Here is a 23,439-nt window from a genome sequence, read left to right as displayed (position 1 = left end):
AGGGAGCTAAGACAGTCTAGAATATGTAATTACTTGAAATTCTAATGAACGTATGAGCCTAGGGAGCTGACACTGCATTTCATAATCTCCGAGCACTGGTCAATGTTCTTTTTTATCCTGTAGAACGTTTCCACATATTCAGAACGACCCAGAAGTTCAACAAAATCTTCATCATGAGTTATCACCAGAAGCTGAAAGTTACGTTGCTGCGAGCGGCTTTTTATTATCCTACAAAGAGATATTATTTAGCGTGTACTTATCTATATCACATTCTAGTTTTAGAGAACTTGTAAATACATAGCACAAAAATATTTAACAAATTACATGAACTGTCAAGCAATCTAATGCTGATTAGCAACTTTTTTTACCCACTTAAAAAAACCCTCAAATTATTTAAGAAATATTTTTTCCTTCCCAGATAAATGAAAAGGAATCTAAAACTACTGCTTTGCATGTATATTTGCAGATGCCAACAAAGATATGCCAACTTAAAATATAATTAACTTCTGCTGACTACTATTAACATTTGAAAAATACCCATCTTTAAGTTTCACAAGAAGAGATCACTTACTCCACCAGGGCATGTGCAAGAGACTCTATGTTTTCTCGATCAAGATTGGTAGTAGGCTCATCTAGTGCCAATATGCCACAGTTAAGACAGAATGTTTCTGCTAGAGCAAGACGAATAATAAGAGAAGCAAGCACCTAAGGAAAAAAAAACCCACATCAAAACCATCAAAAAATCTCACTCTTAGAAGTGTTTATAGAGGAACTACATTTAACATGCTATTTTTAATGCCGTTACAAACTGTGACTCAAGTTTACATAACAGCATGCTGATAGTTCACAAAATGACAGTACTGAAAAACTACATTAAAAGTTCAAGTTTGAACTGAAAGATCCATTCTACAAAGTACTGTTGGAAAAATATCACAGAAGTCAAGTACTCAAAATTCTAGAGATATTGGAAGTAAGGATTCCAGTCTGAGGTAAAGACACTACAACATTGTCATTGGCATTACCCCTACACTCCGTTCAAGCCCCACTCTGCTGCAGCAGGGATGGTGGAAATCTGTATGCGTTTCACTAGGTTTAACTTACTGCACTCCTGAGTACTTACTAAAAGTGAAGACAGTAGGATTTACCACCGTGCATGTTAGTTTTGTACTGACATGCCTAATCATATTATTATTATCAGATCTCCTGAACTAGTGAAAATGACAGAACACTTGATGGAAACTGCGCTGCCAAAAATACTTTCCAATTATCACAACTGCTGGCATCACAGTTCATGATCAAAGAATTCTCAGAATATAAGCTAAGAAACTGTGAACAAGTTTCACTCTCATTTACATAGGACTCTAACGTAACATCCTAGACTACTTTAGGAGAGGACGCATTTTTTGCCTATACTGCTGTTCTATAAGAAGATTCGGATTTCCCCCAAAATTAGTATGGAATTTTCAAACCCAAGTACACATCTACACTAGGGTAGGAATTAACTCAACAGCATTTTTCATATTCAAGCAACAACACAGCATTAATCTTCTCATGACATTCATTATTCTATCGCTGTATGTAATGAAAAATATTGTGTATCATTTTGTTCCATTCCTTGATTTCATTTTCTACTACTGTCTGTACCATCTGGTCATGGAAAAGGCCTGGCTGCCAATGAAACTCTGCTGGAGTAAGCAACACTGTGGGAATTGCTACTCTGGAGGTAAGGAAGTAGGCAGTTTGTTACTTCAGATAATGGCAATTCTTCTTCCGCATCAGAGAGATCTAAATCTGTTGCCATCATAGCCCTTTCAGCTACTGCTAAGCAAAGGGAGCCAGAAAGCTCCAGCTCCCACTGTAGAAGAGGAAGGAGAATATATCTCCCTCGTACTACTGCAGTGTCCTTGGGCTAGGTTGTCACCAGTACCTTGCACAGCCAGCCTTAACTGCCAGAAGAGCTCTCCAAGTCTTTTATCCACAGTGCAGCAGGCACAAAGGATGGGTTCAGATGTTCGGAATCATATATTGCACCCAAGCCAGTCTACAGAGCCCTCTTCACTGCGTACTAAAAAAATGCTATTACCTTTTGCCCAGCACTGCATCTTCCTCGCATATCCAGTGCTGTATCTCCCTTTATCATTACTACTCTATAATTGTAACTTCTCCTTTTGTCAGAGGCTGAGACGTTCTCATCCGCATCAGAACGAATTTCTATATATTCAATATCTGAAAATGGGAAGGAGACAGTTTTTACATTACCAAAAATCTTTAAAAATATCATAGGATTAAGCAGAGCTGAGAGGTATAATATGCAGTAGCCATCAAAAATTCTCTTTGGAAGTCCCACTAATAGATATGTCTTTGAAATTAATTCTTCCAAAATTGGAGGAATGACCTCATGGAGTTCCCCTGTCTCAAGGAAACCGTAACTTTGGAAAACACAGAAAAGGGAAAATGACCTCTATTTATCCTGTAACTAACTACACAGTGTGTAATAAAGAAGATTATAGTGGTGACCAACATGTAGCCTTTAGAGTGGAGCCAACTATTTTCAGATCTTGTATTTTCAATATTTTGAACAAACACTTTTCAGTATGCAGTGCTCAATATCGTATGTCTATGTATGGGCAAAACTACAAAAAATTACATACCTTGTCCTCTGTAGGTGCTTCGCCAAAGATCACGAATTATTTTGTTGATTTCTTCCATCTTCATGCTATGAAATGTCATTATTGCTCTAAAGAACAACAACGAAAAGTGCAAATTGTTAAAGATGCAGCCATGGACTGCTATGGACTACAGGAGCTTAAGGAAGGCAGTGGCTCCCTTTCCATTCCCTAAATATTTTTACTAAAAATGTAATAAATACTAGTTCATTTTGAATGTGTAAGTAAAGATTAAAACACACTCTATTGCAGAAATAATTCTACTCTCACAAACAGCTCAGTCTCAAGAAGTGGGAGAGTAATGAAGATATGAAGATTTGCACTCCATCACTCAATGGAGAGGAAATTAGCCTGACTTTTTAAGAGATTTATAATTTATTTGTGAGGTGTATTTTCAGACTGACACCAAGACAACGAATCTGATGTTAAGTCTTCCAAAACAACAGCAATGTTACTCATTGGCACAGTCCCCCAACAGTGCAAATAACTGGGTCTCAGTAGGAAGAAGGGCCTGTGAAGTTTCATCAGAGCAGAGAATTCTGTATCAAGAATATAATTTATAATTACTCAAACAGACGTTATGATGAGTGATACCTTTCTCTTCAGCAACAAGAGTAACAGAGGAGGTCATTAATAATTTTCAATTTAATTCTCCCAGTTAATATTTCAACATGACTTCAGTTCAATAATAGATGATTCCTTATGAAAGCATTCAAGAAAGGACAGGATGCTACATTTCTAACTTGGCTTTTTAAAGAAAATGTGCTCTGTAATGAAAAAAATGCTTGCTCAATTTATGTCAATGTCTTCTTTCAAAAAAATACAGTGGAAATAAAATACACTTCTGAAATGGACTTTTATATACTTCTCCATACACTTTTCCTACCTCCCCTTCTACAGGAATTATTTCCACCTGGTCTGGGGAATACTGAAGTATAAACTCTAACAGGATTTGTTCAGTCTGAAGAAAGAAGAAATTGTTTTGAACTGTTTACTTAATTAAAGCAGAGAATGCATTGCTCATCAATATTGATCATAAACCTCTAAATATTAAGTCAATAAAGATCAACTGATAGCACAGAACACCCAAAATGTTGGTTTTCCCAGCTACAGATACAGCTTTCAATCTCTGGCCATTAGAGTTAACATTTCGTCTCACTGATTTTTTTAGACGATTACCGATAAGTGATGCTTATCTATTTTTCTTGAAATTACAAGACTGATTTCCTGTTTTGCCTTAAATAGAAACAATAGATGATTTGATACCATACAAAAAGATTCTGAATTCTAAAAGGCAAATTCTTGGAGTGCATTTCCATTTAAGCTGAAAGGGAAGAATTATACATCCTCTGAACAATAAAATCTGGATTAGCCTACATTCTAATATTAAACATATTTATTTTATCATTAAAACTGATTAAAACAGGGTTCCTCCATACCACTGTGTTTAATAACAGTACTTAAAGGGGGCTTATAAGAAAGATGGGGACACACTTTTTAGCAGGGCCTGTAGCGATAGGACACGGGGTAACGGTTTTAAAGTAAAACAGAGCAGATTTAGATTAGATACGAGGAAGAAATTCTTCACTGTGAGGGTGGTGAAACCCTGGTCCAGGTTGCCCAGAGAGGTGGTGGATGCTCCATCCCTGGCAACATTCCAGGTCAGGTTGGATGGGACTCTGAGCACCCTGACCTGGTTGAATTTGTCCCTGCTCATGGCAGGGGGGTTGGACTAGATGGCCTTGAAAGGTCCCTTCCAACCCCAAGATATTAGGAAAAATTTCTTCACTGAGAGGGTTGTCAGGCATTGGAACAGGCTGCCCAGGGAGGTGGTGGAGTCGCCACCTCTGGAAGTGTTCAAAAAACGTATGGATGTGGCACTTCAAGACATGGTTTAGGGAACATGGTGGCACTGGATTAATGGTTGGACTTGATGATCTTGAAGGTCCTTTCCAACCTAGTGATTCTGTGATTCTATGATTCTGTGACTAATCACTGAGACCTGTCTTCTCAACTTGGAAAGTTCTCATCCATTTAGTTTCTCTTCTTGACCATTATGCTGCACCCCCAACCACATTACTATTCTTCTGTGCTCCTTTTTCCAGCAATATTGGACCGCTTTTAATTCAAGACATGGGTGTATTGTGAATTTATACAGTGGCCAAAATGCATTAGGAACAATGATTTGTTCATAATATTAAATTTATCCTTCTGCCACTGAGCACCAGTTTTGTATTTCCTGAAACGTATCCACTGATTCCAAGATCCTTCCGCATTGTCCATCAAGTTGCAATAGCTCATTGCAATTCCATCATTATAATTGATCATACAGTGTTTTTTAGGGAGCCATATGTTTTACTTTGTATTTGTTTACAAATTTTGAGATGCTATTTTTGGCCAGTCAGTCCAAGACTGGAAAACAAGCTTCCAGAGGAAGCAGAAACAATCACAAAGTTTACTACACTTTCCATCAAATGTTAAGACATGCTTCTTTTGATCTTGCCTTCTCTAATGTAAGCACAAAACCACCCACACTGGAAAAAGGGCAAAAACCACCTCTATATTGCAATATTGTTTAACAAAAACACAACTGTTTACCCCAGAAGATCACAGGGAACAAGAAATCTACCTGGCATATCTTATTAAGATACGACTGGAAGATGCTAAAACATACTGCTATAGAAATAAAAGTAGTATGAAAAACTATGCAAGAAAGATCTGGGTTAATAACGAAGGATTTAAATACAGATTTCACCTTTCCTAAACTCGTACTGTGGTGTTTATGTATTTTGAGAGAACATGTGAGACACCTTCTCCCACTGCATATCTTGTAATACTTTACTTCCCTCAAAAAAAAAAAAACCCAAACCCAAAACCAAATCAAAATTACAGGAGGAAAGGAAAACCATCAGCAATTTTGGGAGACACACTTACAAAAACTTCCTAAAAATACCTTCAAGTGGAAAAAAAAAAGCTATAGAGGAATAGGGTCAGAGGAACAGCCTGCAGCTCCACTGGCTCTTCCACATGTTTTCATAGGAAAACCAAAGTTGAATGTGCTCATTGTCTGGACATTCTCTAACCACCACAGGCAACACAGCAAAAGATTATTTCAGAGAAGAATTCAGCACAGAAGGCACAAATGGGTGATGTGTTGGGCTCACTCACTATTATCTCTCTCAACTTGAATTGCTGCATTGCAAATATGAGTCCTAACATGTAGAATCGTAAATCAAAAATGGTTCTACAGAGAATTGGGAATAAAATTATAACTATCACTGGACTTTTCTATGACTATATTAAGCTCCAATTATTACCATCAATGCATTTACTGTACATATATTATATACATTAACTTACACATTTCCTACATACTACCAATCCTGTGCAGTCTGTAGTATATTTTCATTAATTTACTTAAAAAGGTGCACATTCTTATGTTATCTTAACATTTAAATGCATGATTTTATAAAGAGAAATAATTATATACCTCAAAGAATTGTATCAATTTACTATCTCTAAGTTACCCCCGGAAGTCTGAAATTGAAAGCTGCTTTTGCATCAAGTTACTGTTTCACATCAACAGTAATAAAGCCTAAAACATTTAAGAACTAACCTCAAATGACAATACTTACTTATCAAGAGCCTTGTAATAAAGGTCCAGATCTTTGTTCACTAGCTCTGTTGTTCTCATAACAATCATCATCTCCCTGTATTTTTCCTCTGCATCTTTGAATTGTGACTCTCGAAGTTCTTTTTTAAACCGAACAATCTCTTCCTCAAATCCACGTTGTCGGCCAAGTGCAACATGATGGTTTCTTTTCAGAGATTCTATTTTCTCCTCTAAGTGTTTCTGTTCACTGTAAAACCATAATTGATATACAAGTCTTTTGTACTTAGTGTTTCACAATTTTTTAATCATGGTTTGAGTTTATGTCAGACAGTAGCTCATTATATTGTTAACTATAAGGTCTGTAAGTTAAAACTATAGTACTAACATCACTGAAATTAAGACATTATTGAAATAAAAATATTTTAAAGTTTGTTAGGAACATATTCAAATCACTATTCTGAGTGGGAGAAACAAGTTATCAAGTTTGAATGCCAAAGTACTATATGTAGAAAGATATAAAATAATTCATTTCACAAATGGAATTAAATTAGGGCACTGAGCAAAATAAGATAAGTTAATTGGGTAACCTCTAGAAACAAATACTTCACACAGAAGAACCAGCACAGGGCTAATCTCTTTTCAGAAGTGTTTACTATCTAAACAATTAATATTAAACTACTAAAGTAAATACAAAATATGCTGAGACTGCTGAGACCTAAGTGAGCAGACTGAAACTGAAAACTAGTCTTATCCAGAGACATAAAGTCTTTTTTAAAATGTGGATTTAGTATGGGCACATATGCACATGTATGTATTTCTAGCTAGAGGCAATATATAATTTCACCAAATCATTTATATTGTCATCATGGGGATAATACGCAAACATGAGTTTGAAGGAGGAAGTGCTCTATGTGAATGGGGAGAAAGGTGGACCAGGAAACCCACCAAACCAGAGTGAGTATTACATTCAGATATTCAGTGAATTCTTGTGCAAAACGTGCTGTTTTGTTTTGAAGATGCTTACTTTTTCATTTGTGGGACTTTCATTTCTCCCATCTCCTTCACAAGTTGTTTTATATTGTCTTCAACTTCTTTTAGCTCTTCATTTCGTTTCCTCAAAGTAAGATTATCCTCTAGCCACCTTTCCTGTATCTACCTCCACAGAAAGCAAGAAGTTGTATAATGTTTCAGTATATTGATTCTCAATTACAAAGTATGAGTTCTGCACAACTCCAAAACATGCTGCAAGCATAAAGTAATTGATAACAACGAGAATTATCACACTGAGAACTTATCTTGTGCCAGAAATAGGGTACAATGGAAATCAGCAGTATTACTTCATATTTCAATCTAAAATAAATGCAGTATTTATTGTCACAGGCGAACATAAAAGTGATCCTGTGTGCAAATCCTAATCAATGTTTTAAAAAGGGCAAGTAGTTTAGGATGAAATTTAACGAAGTCCCCCATCTCAGTTCTACAAGTTAGTAAGTGGTGGAGTAGAATGGGGAAAGACAGGTTTTGTATAAAGAATGTAAACAGTATTTGAAATTATATACACAAGAATTTAAAGTACCTGACAAAATCTGGAGTAACCAACAACTTTCGGTACCTTACTTCAGAAGGCAGGTATTCTCCACACAAAGATACTTTTGAAAATGCTGGCTATTATCCCAATAGACTCAACCCTTTTGGAAATACCACAAAATTGTACTTAGAGATACAAGTTTTCTAAAATCCATCTACCTTTGCAGTAAGCTGAAAAAAATCCTGAAATTTATATATGCATGTATAGCAGCTATTCTGACTAACAACTGATTAAGTAAATCAGGAGGAGACAAGCTCTGCACTACTAGAGACCTAGGCAGACTTAAACCAAAACGAGAAATTATTTCAACGATGCAAAATACACTTTACTGTAAAACAATGCATCTACCTTTTGAGTGTCAATATCTTGTCGAATCATTTCCATCTCTTTACTTATCTTTTCCTTCTGTTTCTCACAGGCAGATAGTTGGGAATTTACTTCATGAAGTTCAGACTCCTTTTGCTAAAGCAATAAAATGGTATACAATTTAAACACAAAAGTGCTTTTAATGTCAACTTTTTGTTGACTGTTTTTTAGGTTACCTTTTTGTAGTCATCTTTTCCTTGTTGAATATAGTTTTCAATTTCTTTCACATACTTGTTTATATCTTTAACTTTCTCTTTTATGCCATTTATCTGCAGGGAGAAGATTTCAAATGAAATGCAGTCTTATGTCCAAGAACTGATACGCTATATAACAAAAATTAGATACTGGATAACACTGTTGTCTAAGTACAATTCCTTATCATATCTCCCTTTAATTGACTAACAAAGCCTTCAAGCTTTTGAAACCCAAACAGTACTTATTACTGTGAAAATGTTTCCCAAAGCAAATGCTAAATAACTCATTTGTGCTTACACAAGAGGGCCACTTCACCTGAGAAAAATAGTCTTGTCTCTTGCAAAGACAAGTTATAGTCATCCTTGCTATTTCTCTTAGATCTATTAGGAAGGGCTTTTAATACCATTGGTCACTAAATATTGCCAAACATCCCTAGAAGCGTTTCGACAAGACTGCCAAAGGTTAATTACAATTGAGTTAATCTCCTGACTTGGTTATGGTCCTGTTCTTCTGTAAAGGTTCCACCAATCTAAAGTATTCACTGAAGTCACTGCTGTTTCCTAAAAGCGAACTCATTACCATGGCTTCCATTCATGGCTGAAAAACAATATATATTACTACCTCCCAGCTATGCCGAAAGCAAACAAACCTTCTCTTGTGTTTCTTTATTACTTGCAGTCCTTTTATTCATTAGATCCTCCTTCTCCTCCTGCAGTTTTTCTAAAGTTGCATCCAAAGGAAATACCTGTTCTTTTGCTTCCTGAAAAGTAGTTGGAGAAAGTCCTTTTTATTTTCTCATTCTCTTAAAGATCAACATTTTTTCAAGTGGTAAAAACCTCGTGTGGTTACTTCTTTCTTTTTTTTGCGTGTGTGTGTATTAAAAAAAAAAAGTTGTGAAAATATGTATTAATAAAGTTCTGGAAATTACCAAAGATATGCAATAGCAGCACAGGACAAACATTTAAAAACACATCTGATTTGATAGGATTACAGACAATATTAAATATAACAAGATTATTTTTTTTCCCCAGGACAACAAAGCTAAGGATTAAATAATTAAGAGTACTTCCTACCTTGATCTCTCTGCATAAGGACTGAACCTCAGTGGTTAATTCCACTGTTTGCTCCTCCAGTTGTCGACGACGCTGGATACTGCTGAAAATCTGAAGCTTCTCTGCTTTAAGATCGTTAACTGTACTCTTTAGCTGCTGAATCTGATTTTGCTGGTCTTGCTTGAGTTTTTGATTTAATTCAATTTTACCAGTAACTGCAGATGAAAACAAATGCAGAGTGAAACAATCTGTTATTGGAAGCATTTATTGTCTTCCTTATAAAAATTTCGCTCTAAATTAAGCTAGTATGATCCCCCAAAAAACAAAACAACAAACTATTAGAATACAGTTATATCAGAATGTAAAATAAGTAAATTAAAATTTTGATGACAGGAAGTTTGGAACATTATTTTCAATATAAAAATGAAATACCAGTTTTGTATGACCTACCTGTATCCCACATGTGTTTTTTCTCTTGTTTTTCTTGGCTTACTTGTAGAACAGTTCTGCTTAAATCAACCCCTAGCAGCTTAGCCTCCTGCTGAGCAATTTTTCGTTCAACATCCCTAATATCAGTCTGAAAGGATGAGGAAAAGTACTATTACTATTGTATTAGTGTTTAACGATGTATTTTTTATCTTTGGCACACAAGAACAAGCTTGGGCCTTGAGGCACACATGACTTGAGACCTTCAAATTTATCTCCTCTGCTGGAGTAATGTCACATTAGCAGTAGAGTTATGTCAGCCCACAGGCTGTTAGAAACCGGCATACCCAATTGTGAGAGGAAATTGGTCAGTATGGATGGATGGGCTTCTGACACCCCCAGGCTACCTCCGAACAGCTACATGCGCTACTCTGCGACAACAGAACTGCTGGAGCCTCAGGAGCTGCTGCCATCTCCCACCCGTGAAATGCTCTCAGACCTTTGCCTGGCCCCAGGTTCTCTACATAGCTGTCCCTCTTGTGGTTCCAGTCGAGCAAAGATGTCTTGTTGGTAATAAAGGCATGTAGGAGCCTCCTACATCAGAATAGTAACAAGTGTAGGATATCCATTCCCCTTTACCACATATTCAGATGGCACAGAACAAGAAAGCACATGTGACAAGATTTCAGAAAGTACACGGAGTAGATGCTGAGAATACACTGAGCTATAATGACTATGAGGACTGAAAAACACTTTGGTGTACTTGTGTTTGTGCTTAAGTCCTGGATTATGCCTCTTTTCCCAGTTATTAGAGCAGAGAATTGAATCAGAACTCAAGGGACTCTGTGGTCCTCAAAAGAAAAAATCATTACATAAAACCTGAAGTTTTATTAGTATCAAGACCACCTACGTTATGCTGTCTTTTAAAATATTTTTACTTTGCTTGAAAAGTCTTAAGACCACAAAGATTTTTCATATGGTTGAGTAACTACATACTTAAAAGCTAGCAATTGAGTATCATTTTATTTATTAAAAGAAATAGCCAAAGCATACCTGGTACCTTTCCATTAGAGTTATATCTTGTAAACGTGCCTTGGCACCTTCCTCCTCAGACAAAGTTGTCCGCAAGACTATTTCCTGTTCTTCTATCTCACCCTTCAGGCCTGTTAAATCCCTGTTTGCATTCTGTATCTTGTTCTTCAAGTCTGGTATGTCCCTATCTTGGAGTTCAACTACAGTTTGCCTTAAATAAAGTACAAATCCATAAAATTTCCTTTGTCAAAAACAGCAGCATAAATTCAAGACATTCAAGATCACAAAATCTATGATATGATTTAATAGTGGAAGACTAAATTTAGCCAAAATAGTATGTCCTTAACCTTGACCACATTCGACTTAAGCTTATGTTATATACCCAGCTAAGGTAATACATCCCTCATTTTAGACAGGTGAGATGAAATAAACAAGCAAACAAAATCTCTTTTGGTTTTTAACTTAATTACAGCAAATGCTCACGACAGGGTCTAGATCCACTGTACAAGAGTGCCCTCTTGTGAAGGGAAGGTCTACCCTCCACTGTATTCTCCAAATTCTCTCAGAACAACGGCAAATTTCTTGAGATTACAACCTCTTTACCTACTGGCAGGAAACCTGCATAATCTTACTTTAAATGCTGTTCATATGCTAAGAAAAAAAACCCAACAAAATGGGACGCTGACACAATCTCTTTAGGGGTAGTGTTATTTGTTTATGTTTTGGAAGGAAGAAGGAACAGTAAGAGAAAAGGGAGGCAGCAACAGAGTTGCCCATCTAGTATTTTCATAGTTTTAGAAATACAGACAAATTCAGCCTGGAAACTGGAAAATACTGCAGGCAACTTTTCCAAATTTGTTAGTATTACCTAAACTTTATACTAACTTGCAAGTTCTAAAAAAATAACACCATAAAGGTTTTGGTTTTTTTAATTAACTAAAATAAAGGAATCAATTCAGTCCAGTCTAATATGGGTTATCAGTATCAGAGACAGAAATGCATTCCCAGCTGATGGAATTGCATATAACTGAACCTCAGAGAAACATAAATGGCATTGGGAATCCACCGTAACATCCAGAAATGCTTTTCTAGAACATCGTAATTCATATAAAACTGCCAGCAACAGAAAGTATTGTTAAAGGAGATATAAGTCAAGATATTATTAAAGGGTGTTTAATATAGGTTCAGTTTCCACTCTGTCTAGACAAGCTTCCATTTCAGCATTTTTAAGAAACGTATTTAAGGTGACATAGTATGAAAATATTTCAGTAGCAACAAAAACAGCCTGTCCATTTTAAATTAAAATACTAATAAATAACAAGGAGGGGAACTGTGTCTGTCTAGTGTAAAAAATCAGTAGAAAAGTATATAATTGCTTTTTCCGTCTCGTTCTCACAAGAAGCCCCAAAGGACCAGAAATACTAAAAATATAAAATAGCTTAATATTAAAGTCCAAATAAGCAGAGAACAAATGCTAGCAAAATACTTATCTCAACAGTAAGATTTTTAAAATTAATTAACTAGCCCTAAAATAAAGCTTGTTATGTCTACATAATTTTTAATAATGAAAAACCAAGCATTGGAAAGGAAACAGCTTGCAACAATATGGTTTAAGTACTTTACCGAAGTGGTTTAAGACTCATCATTTCATCACGTTTTTTCTCTTTTCTTCTAAGCTCAGACTCTGTTGACTTCAGTTTGTCTGGAGCAAGACGCAGCTTAGACTGCAGATCACTAATTACATCTTGCAGTTCAGCCTCTGTTTGAAAAACTCTTTGACAAACTGGACAACATGCCTGGTTCTCCTCTGTCAGTTGCGTAATGAACTGCGAATAAACTGCAGTGGCTCCAGCAAGCACAGCTGATTTAAAAAGAAACAAAAGACTTTATGTAAAAACATAAAACGGTGCATAAAAAGATCTGAACTAGGTAAGTATTTACCATAAATGAGACAAAATTATAACCCACAAAGTCACAAAGATAGGAAACTGGAATGGCCCTAGGCGACCTGAATTCAGTGCTGCCCCTGCTTTCAGCACGTTGCCCTAGACCACCTCCAGAAGTCCTCGTCAACCTGAATTATTCTACAAGTCTCTTTTATTAAGCCATGCTCATCCCTCTGTAATTAACCGTGGAAGGGAGTACTGCCTTCAGAAATTACTTTCTTTCAGTGAGTAGTAGGCCCTATGGGCCAAACCCATGCCAGACGGCTGGTTCTGTACTTGTCCTCACACGTGGCAGACCCGAGCACTCAAACATTTCCTTAGCTTTGAGGTTATAATCTACATACACAATAAGCCAAAACACACACTTCATTTACACAGAATAAGAGAATTAACTGAAAGAATTAAAAAATTGATCCTGTTGTTACATCCCTCAAGTGTAAAACTGAAATAGTAGTAAAGGAAAGTTTTTTTCAAAATACTAAGATTCAGTAATAATTTCCCTTAAGTCAGTTTCTTGTTCATCCTGCACAAGCAACAGACTGTCTCACTATCTGTGGCTTACTTTTAAAACAAGCTTTTGGGAAAAAAAGTAGAGCTAAATATGAATTTACCTCGCTGTTTTGAACTTTTTTCAATTTCATCTTGAAGTTTGGTCAGGTCACTGTCAAAATCTTTGCTTCCACAAACATCAAAAAGTTTTGATTCATGAAGGGACAACTGTTCTTCTTTTTTTCTTAGCTCTTTACTGACATAAGTTTTATGATATTCTACTGATGCCAGTCGTTTGCTGAAACATCAAGGCATAAACTCTTTTATTACAAAAACCCGAAGATTCCAAACTGTTTAAGCAAAAACAAACACATGGGAAGTTACTCTGAAATTGGTATTACAGAGCTGTTCACCAGTTCTTCTTTAATGATTTTTCAGGAAATTTATAGCGTCAACTTTGTTAATTTAAGTACAGCATAAAGTGGTGCATTTTAATTCCCTTTTGTTTTCTGGATGCTTACTGATGAGAAACTAACTTCTAATGACAAAGCCATAAAAAATTTTATAAAATAATACAATATCAACTTTTTTCCCCTACAGCAATTATTGCTTATGAGATATTATTGAAGCTCTCAAGCAAAGAATGTTGGCATCCTTCTACTCATGTTCCATACTTTTGCATTATGCAATATTCTTATACTTAAAATTTTGGGGTTTTTGTTTTGTGGATGTTCAATGTCTATCATTGCATAGTGTGCTGATGTTAGCTACTCTTTCTAACAAATTGTTTTATATAATCAAATGAAATCAGGAACAAGTAATCACACATGAGCTCATGATATAATCACTAATCACTCTGTAACTTGTAAGAACAAGTCAGAAGACCAGCAAGTTCCAACACCCAGTCACATTCATTCAGCTAGGATTAGTATAAACAATTAAGGATGTTCCAGAACAATATTTTGCTATCTGCTTTTAGTGCTGCCTTTGACATAGTACAAATGTTGTGATTTTATAAATTAGCACTAACTCTATCAGCTATACATTACATAAATTCTGCAGGATGCTTTCTTTGATTTTGCAGAGACCTAAATAAACAATAATGAATTAAAGTAACAAGTACGTTAAGCATATTAAACTTTCCAACATCTAAAATTACATCAATACTTACGGAGACACAGCAATTAAATCAATACCTACTTCAGGCCAGCAAGATTATCCCTCGTCTGATTAATCTTTCTATTTTTATCATGAAGCCAGTCTTCAAGTTGGTTTTTATTTGGAAAATATCCCAAGAGTGATGTCAGTTCATCAGAATGTCTTGATTTTACTTTTCTGATCTGCTCTTCTTTGTCTGCCTGGGAAAATGAAGCATTTTAGATTAATTTTTTCATATCTTCAAGTTTATGTCACTCAATTCATTCATGGAGTTAATGGCTTCTATGAAGTGAGACAGAAGCTTTACATATGATTGTTGATAAACACTTGCAAAATACAAAAATCTTGAAGGGACTGTATTAATATCATGTCCCTCTCTTATGAGCTGATAGAAAAATTACTTTGTCTTTTTTCAGCATCTCCATTTGTGTAATTGTCGTGGTCTGTAGATTCAACTGTTCCATCTCTTGATCCAACTTCCTAAGAGCTTTGTCCAGGTTTATTTTCTCGTTTTGCAGAGTTCGTACTTCCAGTTCGAGTGTTTCTACATTGCTGCTGTTCTCAGCCTTCTCCAACTCATGTTCCTAAACAAAAAATAAAATCCCAGAAGACTTAAATAATTACACTAATTAATAAAGTTTTAACTAAAGGAAACTGAACAAAGCTCCTAAGCTGCCCAGCAGCAGTATCATTAGCTCTTACAGGAACGACACGTAAAGATTTGTAAAAAATACATGAAAAAGGACAAAGGCTGTGATGTTGGCATGGGGAAAGTAAAGCAGGTACTGGATGCACTGTTCTGAAATGCAGTACTGCCCCAAGTTACTCATGCTTTTACCATAAGCCATAACCACATGATTTAGCTTCAGGAAGCTCACTCGTATTGTACTGGGGTCTGCGTGGCCAGGGTTTGGTAGCGATGGGGCTGCAGGGGCCGCTTCTCTGAGAAGCTGCTAGAAGCTTCCCCCATGGCTGATGGAGCCAATGCCCACGGCTCCAAAATGGACCCACTGTGGGCCAAGGTGGAGCCCATCACCAATGGTGGCAGCACCTCTGGGGAAACGGAGTTAAGAAGGCGGGGGAAAAAATCTGGGCAATTGCAGCTGGAGAGAGGAGTGAGAATACAGGACAGCAACAACCCTGCAGCCCCCAGCTCGGGGCAGGAGGGCTCTGGGCGCCGGAGCAGAGGGTCCCCGGCAGCCCCAGGGGAAGCCCCCGGGGAGGCCGGCTGTGCCCCTGCGGCCATGGAGCTCCACGGGGGAGCAGATCTGCACCCGCACCCCGGCAGGGCCCCACGCCGGAGCAGGGGGATGCCCGAAGGAGGCCGTGACCCCGTGGGCAGCCCGCGCTGGGGCCGGCTCCTGGCAGGGCCCGTGGCCCCGCAGGGAGAGAGAGGAGCCCTGGCTGGAGCAGGTTTGCTGGCAGGACCTGGGACCCCGCAGGGGCCAGGCTGGAGCAGCCTGTTCCTGAAGGACGGCACCTGTGGGAGGACCCAGGCTGGAGCAGCTCATGAAGAACTGCAGCCCGTGGGAAGGACTCGTGCTGGAGAAGTCTGTGGAGGATGGTATCCCGTGGGAGGGACCCCACGCTGGAGCAGGGGCAGAGTGTGAGGAGCCCTGTCCCTGAGGAGGAAGGAGCGGCAGAGGTCACACATGAGGAACTGACCATAACCCCCATTCCCCGTCCCCCTGCACCGCTCAGGGGAGGGAGAGAATTTGGGAGTGAAGTTGAGCCCAGGAGAAGGGAGGGGTGGGAGGACGCTGTTTGAAGATTTAGTTTTTATTTCTCATTATGCTACTCTGATTTGATTTGTGATAACTTCAGTTTTTCCCCAAGTCGAGTCTGTTTAGCCCATGGTAGCAATTGCTGACTGATCTCTCCCTGCCCTTATCTCCACCCACCAGCCTTTCGTTATATTCTCTCTGCCCTGCCCAGCTGAGGAGGGGAGGGATAGAGCAGCTTTGGGGGGCACATGGCATCCAGCCAGGGTCAACCCACCACACATATTTAGTTGATTCTCTGTATTTTAGCATCTACAGTACATTAAACTTGGAATTATCCTAGTGAGGAGGCTAGAAAAAACACTGCCAAGCACTGAATTCATACACTGCCAACAATCATAAAATATAACCAGCTGTTCAACTGGGACATAAAATGCTTGTAACTTTTTAATACTTGATCACATAGAACACTTATAACCAACTAGCCCATCTCACAGACAAGTTACGTGGAAAAATCCAAGTAGTGTAGCACTTTAGGTCATATTTTACTGGCCCAATAATTTAAGACTGACTAACCTTATGACATCACCAGCTGTGGCTATTACTCTACTTACAAGTCACCAAGCAGGAGCAGTATATTCCATGCATGCACTGTACAAAAACAAAGCATTGAGTAGTCCCTGCCCCAAAGGGCACACCATCTAAACTGACAAAGCATAGAGAGGGTATTAAAAGGCCGAAATGCAGGAGACTTAATAAACATCAATTGTTTTGTTTGTTTGTTTGCTTGCTTTTAATGATAAAGCCAAAAGTTTTTACTTCAAACTTCTCTAAATTTTTAAATTAGATTAACTTACTGTCTTGACAATCTCCTGATCCAACTCCAGAATCCTGTCTGAAAACCCCTCCAACTCCTGCAATTCATGTTTTACATTCTTCAGCTCAACTTGTTTCTTATTTTGAATGTCTGATTTCAGGTCAATGGTTCTTTCTAATCCAGTTTTCTTGTCTCTTATTTCATCTATCTGTTTTTGTTTCATTGCTTCTTTTCGTGTAAATTCTCTCTGAAAGAAGTCAACAATAATATACTCATTATTTTTTTAATAGGAAAACAACATTTAAAAACACTTCTTCACACTAGCTTGCAAATATTCACCATTGTAATACAAGACACTGAAATACCTAGATAACTAGAACTTGTCAAAAATTTTCTGCTGAAATGTTTCAGTAACAAAATGCAGATGCATCATACCGGTAGTGTTCTGGGAGAGCAACTCCATTTTGAAGATGACTTAACAAAAAGTTACTTATTTTTAAACCAGTTGCCTATTGTAATTCTTCCTCAGGCTTTTTAGTTTGTCAGTGATCCACTTGCATGAGACGGCTGCTGAGAAAAACCTGTCTGAAGAACTGCCTGTACAATAGCTTTGGCAGTTCAGACCACTTGATGCCCAATCTTAGTTCCAAAACTAATTTTCATGGAAAGATTCAGGCAACCCACAATAAAGAATTCTAGAAGAAAAAAAAATGGCTTCACTTCCTCCCTCCCCAACTTTTTTCCTCTTCCTCCCAGCACCATGAAGACACATATGGACCAATAACACTAATAACCCATACTGACTGCACTACTAAAACAATAAAATTCTTACCATCAGATGATTTGCAGCTTCTGCATCTCTTTCTTGTCGCTCCTTCAACAACCTGTGAAAACTGGTAATGTGCCTTTCATTAAAAGGTGTTCGCTCAAAACCATCTAATTCCAGCTGTGCTGCCAAAGACTGAATTAACGAATCCCTCGTTGTGATGTGTTCTTGGTGACGATCTGCTTGCAGTTGCAGACGACCTTCACAAAAATAAAACGTGACATAAGCGCTCAAAAACTGAGGCAGAGATACATTTAGGATTCCAAGTAAGTTGCAACTATTTTCTTAAAGTCTTTGAAACGGAAATATTTTTAAACAACACAAAAAGCTCCAGAGTAAAAACAAGCTGTAGCTCGAAGGATTGCTATTTCAGGTAACTAAATTCTTAATAATTAAATAAACCAAGAATTTAAGAGGTTACCTTAAAACACCAAAAATATTATCCTGTTAAACAAACAAAGCCCAAACATATTTTATGTAAGCATGTATTTTGTCTCAACTACTACAGCTTTACTGAAATTCCCATAGTCCATCTAAAAAAGATTAAACGATATATGAAAGAATATTATCCTAAAGCCCTCTGACTAGTCCCCAGCCCCGACTGAGACACTGAGCGTGCACCAAGCATTCAGCTTTCACGTTTTTCTTGGTTAAAACACACTTATACAATCACATTTGGTTAGCAGCCATGTTCATCACCTAAAGAAAGTACAAGCTCAGACAGTGAAAACAACCATGCTGTGAACTGCTGACATTGATCTATGCCACCATATATTATTTACGTGGAATATTTTTATAAAGAATGGTCCATTTAAGAACATTAAGGTACTACACGTTCTAATTATAGCTCAAAACAAGTGCACATGAGAAACTCCAGGAAAGAAACGCTAAGACCTGTCCACCTGTGAGAGTCTCATACCATACTGTGCAGTTGACCCCAAACTCATATGCATTCTAGGGGTTTTGCCCACTTCAAATCCCTTCAATTCTTATTAGTAGTTCCATTTCAGTTCTTAATTACATTAAAAAAGAAATACAAGGTTATAGATGAAGTCTAAAATACCTCGTTCAATAAGTAGTTCTGATTTCTCACTGTTAAATCTCTGGCATTCTTTAGTGGCTCTATCTAATTCACGCTTACAGTCTGATAATCTCTTCTCCTTCTCCTTCACTGTTCTCTGATGGTTCTGGTATCCATCCCTTAGTTGTTCATCTGTTCCTTGAAAAACCTGTACACCAAATACAATACAGAATAAAGTTAGCTTTTTAACTGAATTTATAAGCCAATTAATTATGTTTTAACAAAGTATAGTTTTTACCATAAGAGAATTCAAGAAAGGACATAAATACCTCCCCCCCCCAATTTCTATATTAAGACATGAAGAAAAATTAAATATGCTACAAGCAAAACTGGAAAATCTATTTTTCTTAGGCTGATAAAACAAATGAATCTAATTTTTTAGCATTAAGAAATTTCTTTCCATTTTTCACAATAGTTTTCAATGCCTTGTCACAATCACAGCAGAAGACTGACAATTATGCCTTCTTATTTTAAGAGACAGAAATAAAAAAGCCCAGGGAGATGAATAATATTAACGTCAGGAGACATGCCATACTGGTCAAAACAAGTGCTGGCTATCATCAACATACGGTGAGAGGTAGATATTTTCAAGTTACACCATGCAGGGCGTTGTTACCAGTAATTATCACTTTTATGAAAACTTTTGTCAGTATTTGCCTTCCTGGCAAGCTAATCTATGGTGGAAGGAAAAGGTACAAAAAGCAATTTAACCCAAATTACACAGAAACTAATACAGTTTTATTGAGCCATATTTGCAATATCTGATAATATCAAGTGAGCTACATGGACTATGAAAATGTTCTTCACCAACATCTGATGCATAATAAAATATATACTTAGTTCACCGGGTAGCAAAAGACAGACTGATACTTCAGCAGAAAGGATGGCAGCACGGAATTTAAAAGACAACCTTTTCCATCTTCTGTTGCAAATCTTGATTATCTTTCTCCATCTGCCGCCTCCTGCTCTCCAGGGCCTTTACATCGTTGTCTAGCCTCATTACTTTTATGAGATTCTGTTCAACTGCTGCCAGAGAACTCTGCAAAGGAAAGAATGCTGTAAGCAAAATATCTCACCAGCTTATAAATCCCATAATCAATTGTTCTATATAATATAGTAGTCTTAAGTGTAAAATCTTCAGCTTTATAAAGTGTTTTCAAAAAATAGCGGTTTTTAAGTTTTAGTTCAGCTTTTGGTTTTGTTCTAGTTTATAATAGTTTTAGTTACCAGCTAAATTTGAGACAGAAAGATTTTAAATTAAGCTACAAAAAACCAATGCTGCTATGAGAATTTCACAAACTATGTTCTTAAACCTCCAATGACTGTTTACAGATTAGATCAGCATCTGCCAGGTTTGTTGAGGTATGCTTCATTCTGCTTCAGAGAAAAGGATCAGAAAACACAACATAAAAGTGTTAGATTAAGAAATTCAATCAAGAAATTCATCCAGATTTCAGATTTTGCTGTGTTCTTTAGTATTTACATATTGTTTTGTACTGAAGTCATTAACGTAATCATACCAATTACCTTTAGAGGATCAAGTTGACTCTCAATTGATTTTATGTTCTCCTTAGAAGCAGCCAGTTGAGCCTCTCTATTGCTAAGATGATCCTGGATTTCCTGTGCTTTTTCTTTATTCTGTTTTAGATATTTCAGTTCTGTCTGACACTCTTTCACTTTCAAGCTTTGTTTCAGTCGTACCTGACGGAGAGTTTCGAGTGCTTTAATATACCTTTAAAAAAAGACAAAATTTCAGATCCTATTGGCAATATAGCAATAGTGATGTATGAAACAAAGCCTTAGACATTTTCATTGACACCTACATTATTAGAGAGACATTTCTTTACTTAGTTTTTATTCAATTACAGTAAAAAGAAAAACCTTGTTGCTGAAAAGATCTCATCAAATTTTTGTTTCAGGGCCTTCCCTTCACTTAATGGCCAGTTGGATTCTTCTTGGTGGCAGAAGATGACATTGTTAATCACCGATTTGGAAACACCAAGGGCACTGATCATCTCTCGATCGATTTCTGCACACTTGGAACTCAGACTGACCTTCTCGCCATGCCTATGTAGCACAGAGAAAGAAAATCCACAAAGAAGTTACTAGCAAACTCTTTTAAAAGTAAACGGCATTTTTAACAGTATAACCTCATTGCAACGTACCGATTCAAAACCTTCAGAAGTAACAATTTTAAAGCATATAATTACCACGTTCAACACATGCATTTAACACTATCCTTATTTGTACTCAAAACTATTACACATTTTAAAACTATGCAGAACCACCAGGGGGAGCAAAAACGACCTGGAACGAAGTTAAGTGAATACACATCTTAAATAGTGGAGATGGGAGTTAAACACAGGCCAACAACTATCTCAAACTGAAAATGGTGCTAAAGGAAGTAAAGCCTACATACTCCACACAATGCTACTTTCAAACTGCATCATTATTAACACAATTTTCAAATAAATACAAGTTAATAAATATAAGAAGTTCTTAAAGTAGTGGCTATCAAATGGAGGATTTTTCAATCAACTAATAAGTAATGCGATGAAACTACATAGCTTTAATCTAGGAGCACCGGTAGCTACTTCAAGGAATGCATTATGAAGTTTTCTCTTGTCTTATACACAAAAATATACAAAACCCAAGCCAATCTTCATGCCAAAGTAAGAAAAAAAACTTGACAACTTACTTTGTTCTAGTAATGATGCCTTCAAGTGTTTTAAATTCTGTTTTCTTGCCTTTCTGGGTACAAACCATGGATCGCTGTACAGCTACAAGTTCTCCATTTACATCTCTAAACTGTAATCGAATCTGAGCTCTAACATCTGTTTCATTGGCAACCTTTAGTAGAAACAAAAAAACTGAGTAAGGGAAATTCTTCTCAACATCCAAATGAATACGTGCCTTCCCAGCTGTGGGTAATGTTCTAATCTCCCCCAGCTCTCTTGTTTTTCCTGAAACAATATGGTCAGCTCGCATCTGCCTGGAACTCGGGCATCCCTGCCTGTTTTCATCACAACACTGAGTGCAGTTAAGTATTTGACTTAGCAGTAAACACATTAAATCTAGTCATTACAACTTTTACCTTTGGATCGTGAACAAATGAGTTTCCTTTGGTGCCAGGAGGAAAATCTCCAGTGGATATATATTTAAGACATTCAATGATAGTCTAAGAGAAGAGAAGAATATAGTTATAATTGCTGTATAATGGCAATTTAGAGTAAACAAGATGGACTACAGGCAAAAACACAATAACAGCCCAAATATTTACAAATAGTTAAGTATGTGACGAGAGAGAAATAAGAAATCACATTTTAGTTTTTGGAGTATCATGAGAATACGGTACTTTCCAAAATTGGTTTTAATCAGGATCTGGATCACTTTCCTATGAAAAGTATCAGCTGGTGCACTGCAAAATCCAGGCATGAAAGCAGATCTCTAATAATGCCAAACACCACAATATTTACAGTAAATGGCAGATTTTTGCAACATTATCAACACTGACATTATCTGATTGATTTTGCAACATTAGCAATACTGAGATCAACTTGAGATCGTTATTCATATTTTGAGGCCTTTCAGAGCTATTTACAGTGCAAAACCAAAGCTATAGTAAGCCTTACCGTTTTTCCTGCACCATTTGGTCCCACCAAAATAGTTAATGGATTAAAGAAAGTGATAATTTGTTTGTCTTTATCCTCTACCCCAAAACTCCTCACTCCAAGGATACTCATTTTCTCAATCTTTGACATTTCTGCAGAACTTCTCTTTCAAAGTCAGAAGTGTAAACGTTGTAAATCCTGTAAAATAAAGCTTCGTGAAAAACCCAAAGGCAAAAATCACAGCATATCACTGAAAGCTGACGCACATCTATAGGAGCACAAAATATTACGAACATCTTAAAACGAACAGCTAAGGCCTTCAGTTTTGGCACAGGGTACAGAACTCACGAAGACAAAACTCATTTGTTTGAACTTGGGAGTTGCTTAGCTTCTTATCACTAAATCAAAAACAATGGCCAAAAATGGCCCTTGAAGCGTATGGGAAACACACTTTAATGCACACCACATGCTTCCAGAATGCCCCAAACGCCCTGGTATTTTTTCCCTTTGAAAATCCACTGTTGGGCTGCAATACCCACCGAGCCAGCTCCGCCGCCGGCCGCTGCTCACAGGGCCGCATTCAGCTTTGTGTGGGACGTTCCCTCTGCCCGACGCGAGGAGGAAGAAAAGACGCAGGAGGCTTTACAGGCCGTGGCCGCAGGGGCAGGCAGGCCCCACGGGCCTGTGCACGGGTGGGAGCAGCCCCCGTCACAGGGGTGGGTAACTGGGCGGGGGGGGGGCCAAATCCTACCCTAAGGCCTGTCACTGACCCACGGTAAACACGTGTATGTCAAGCGTGTATACACAGATACATACATATATATTTACATGTGTTCTTCTGCTATGCTTCAT

The 23,439-nt window shown here is 37.4% G+C and overlaps 1 protein-coding gene across 1 annotated transcript; it reads right to left on the bottom strand.

Moving 5' to 3' along the window:
* Window positions 1-41: 41 nt before the first annotated feature.
* Window positions 42-22,737, bottom strand: RAD50 (RAD50 double strand break repair protein; the record flags this gene model as incomplete). The annotated part of the gene is made up of 25 exons (XM_082005964.1): window positions 42-228; window positions 572-705; window positions 2,084-2,226; window positions 2,652-2,737; window positions 6,302-6,526; window positions 7,304-7,431; window positions 8,216-8,329; window positions 8,410-8,502; window positions 9,078-9,188; window positions 9,502-9,695; window positions 9,931-10,057; window positions 10,960-11,149; window positions 12,562-12,799; window positions 13,496-13,671; window positions 14,574-14,731; window positions 14,933-15,115; window positions 17,110-17,316; window positions 17,902-18,095; window positions 18,959-19,124; window positions 19,887-20,015; window positions 20,504-20,708; window positions 20,858-21,043; window positions 21,675-21,826; window positions 22,071-22,154; window positions 22,609-22,737. 25 exons carry the CDS (start codon window positions 22,735-22,737, stop codon window positions 42-44), a joined length of 3,939 nt encoding a protein of 1,312 aa, XP_081862090.1.
* Window positions 22,738-23,439: the final 702 nt, after the last annotated feature.

Source organism: Phaethon aethereus (assembly GCF_964289735.1).
Source record: "Phaethon aethereus genome assembly, chromosome: 14".
Lineage (NCBI taxonomy): Eukaryota > Metazoa > Chordata > Aves > Phaethontiformes > Phaethontidae > Phaethon > Phaethon aethereus.
This window is presented reverse-complemented; position numbering and strand designations above follow the sequence as displayed.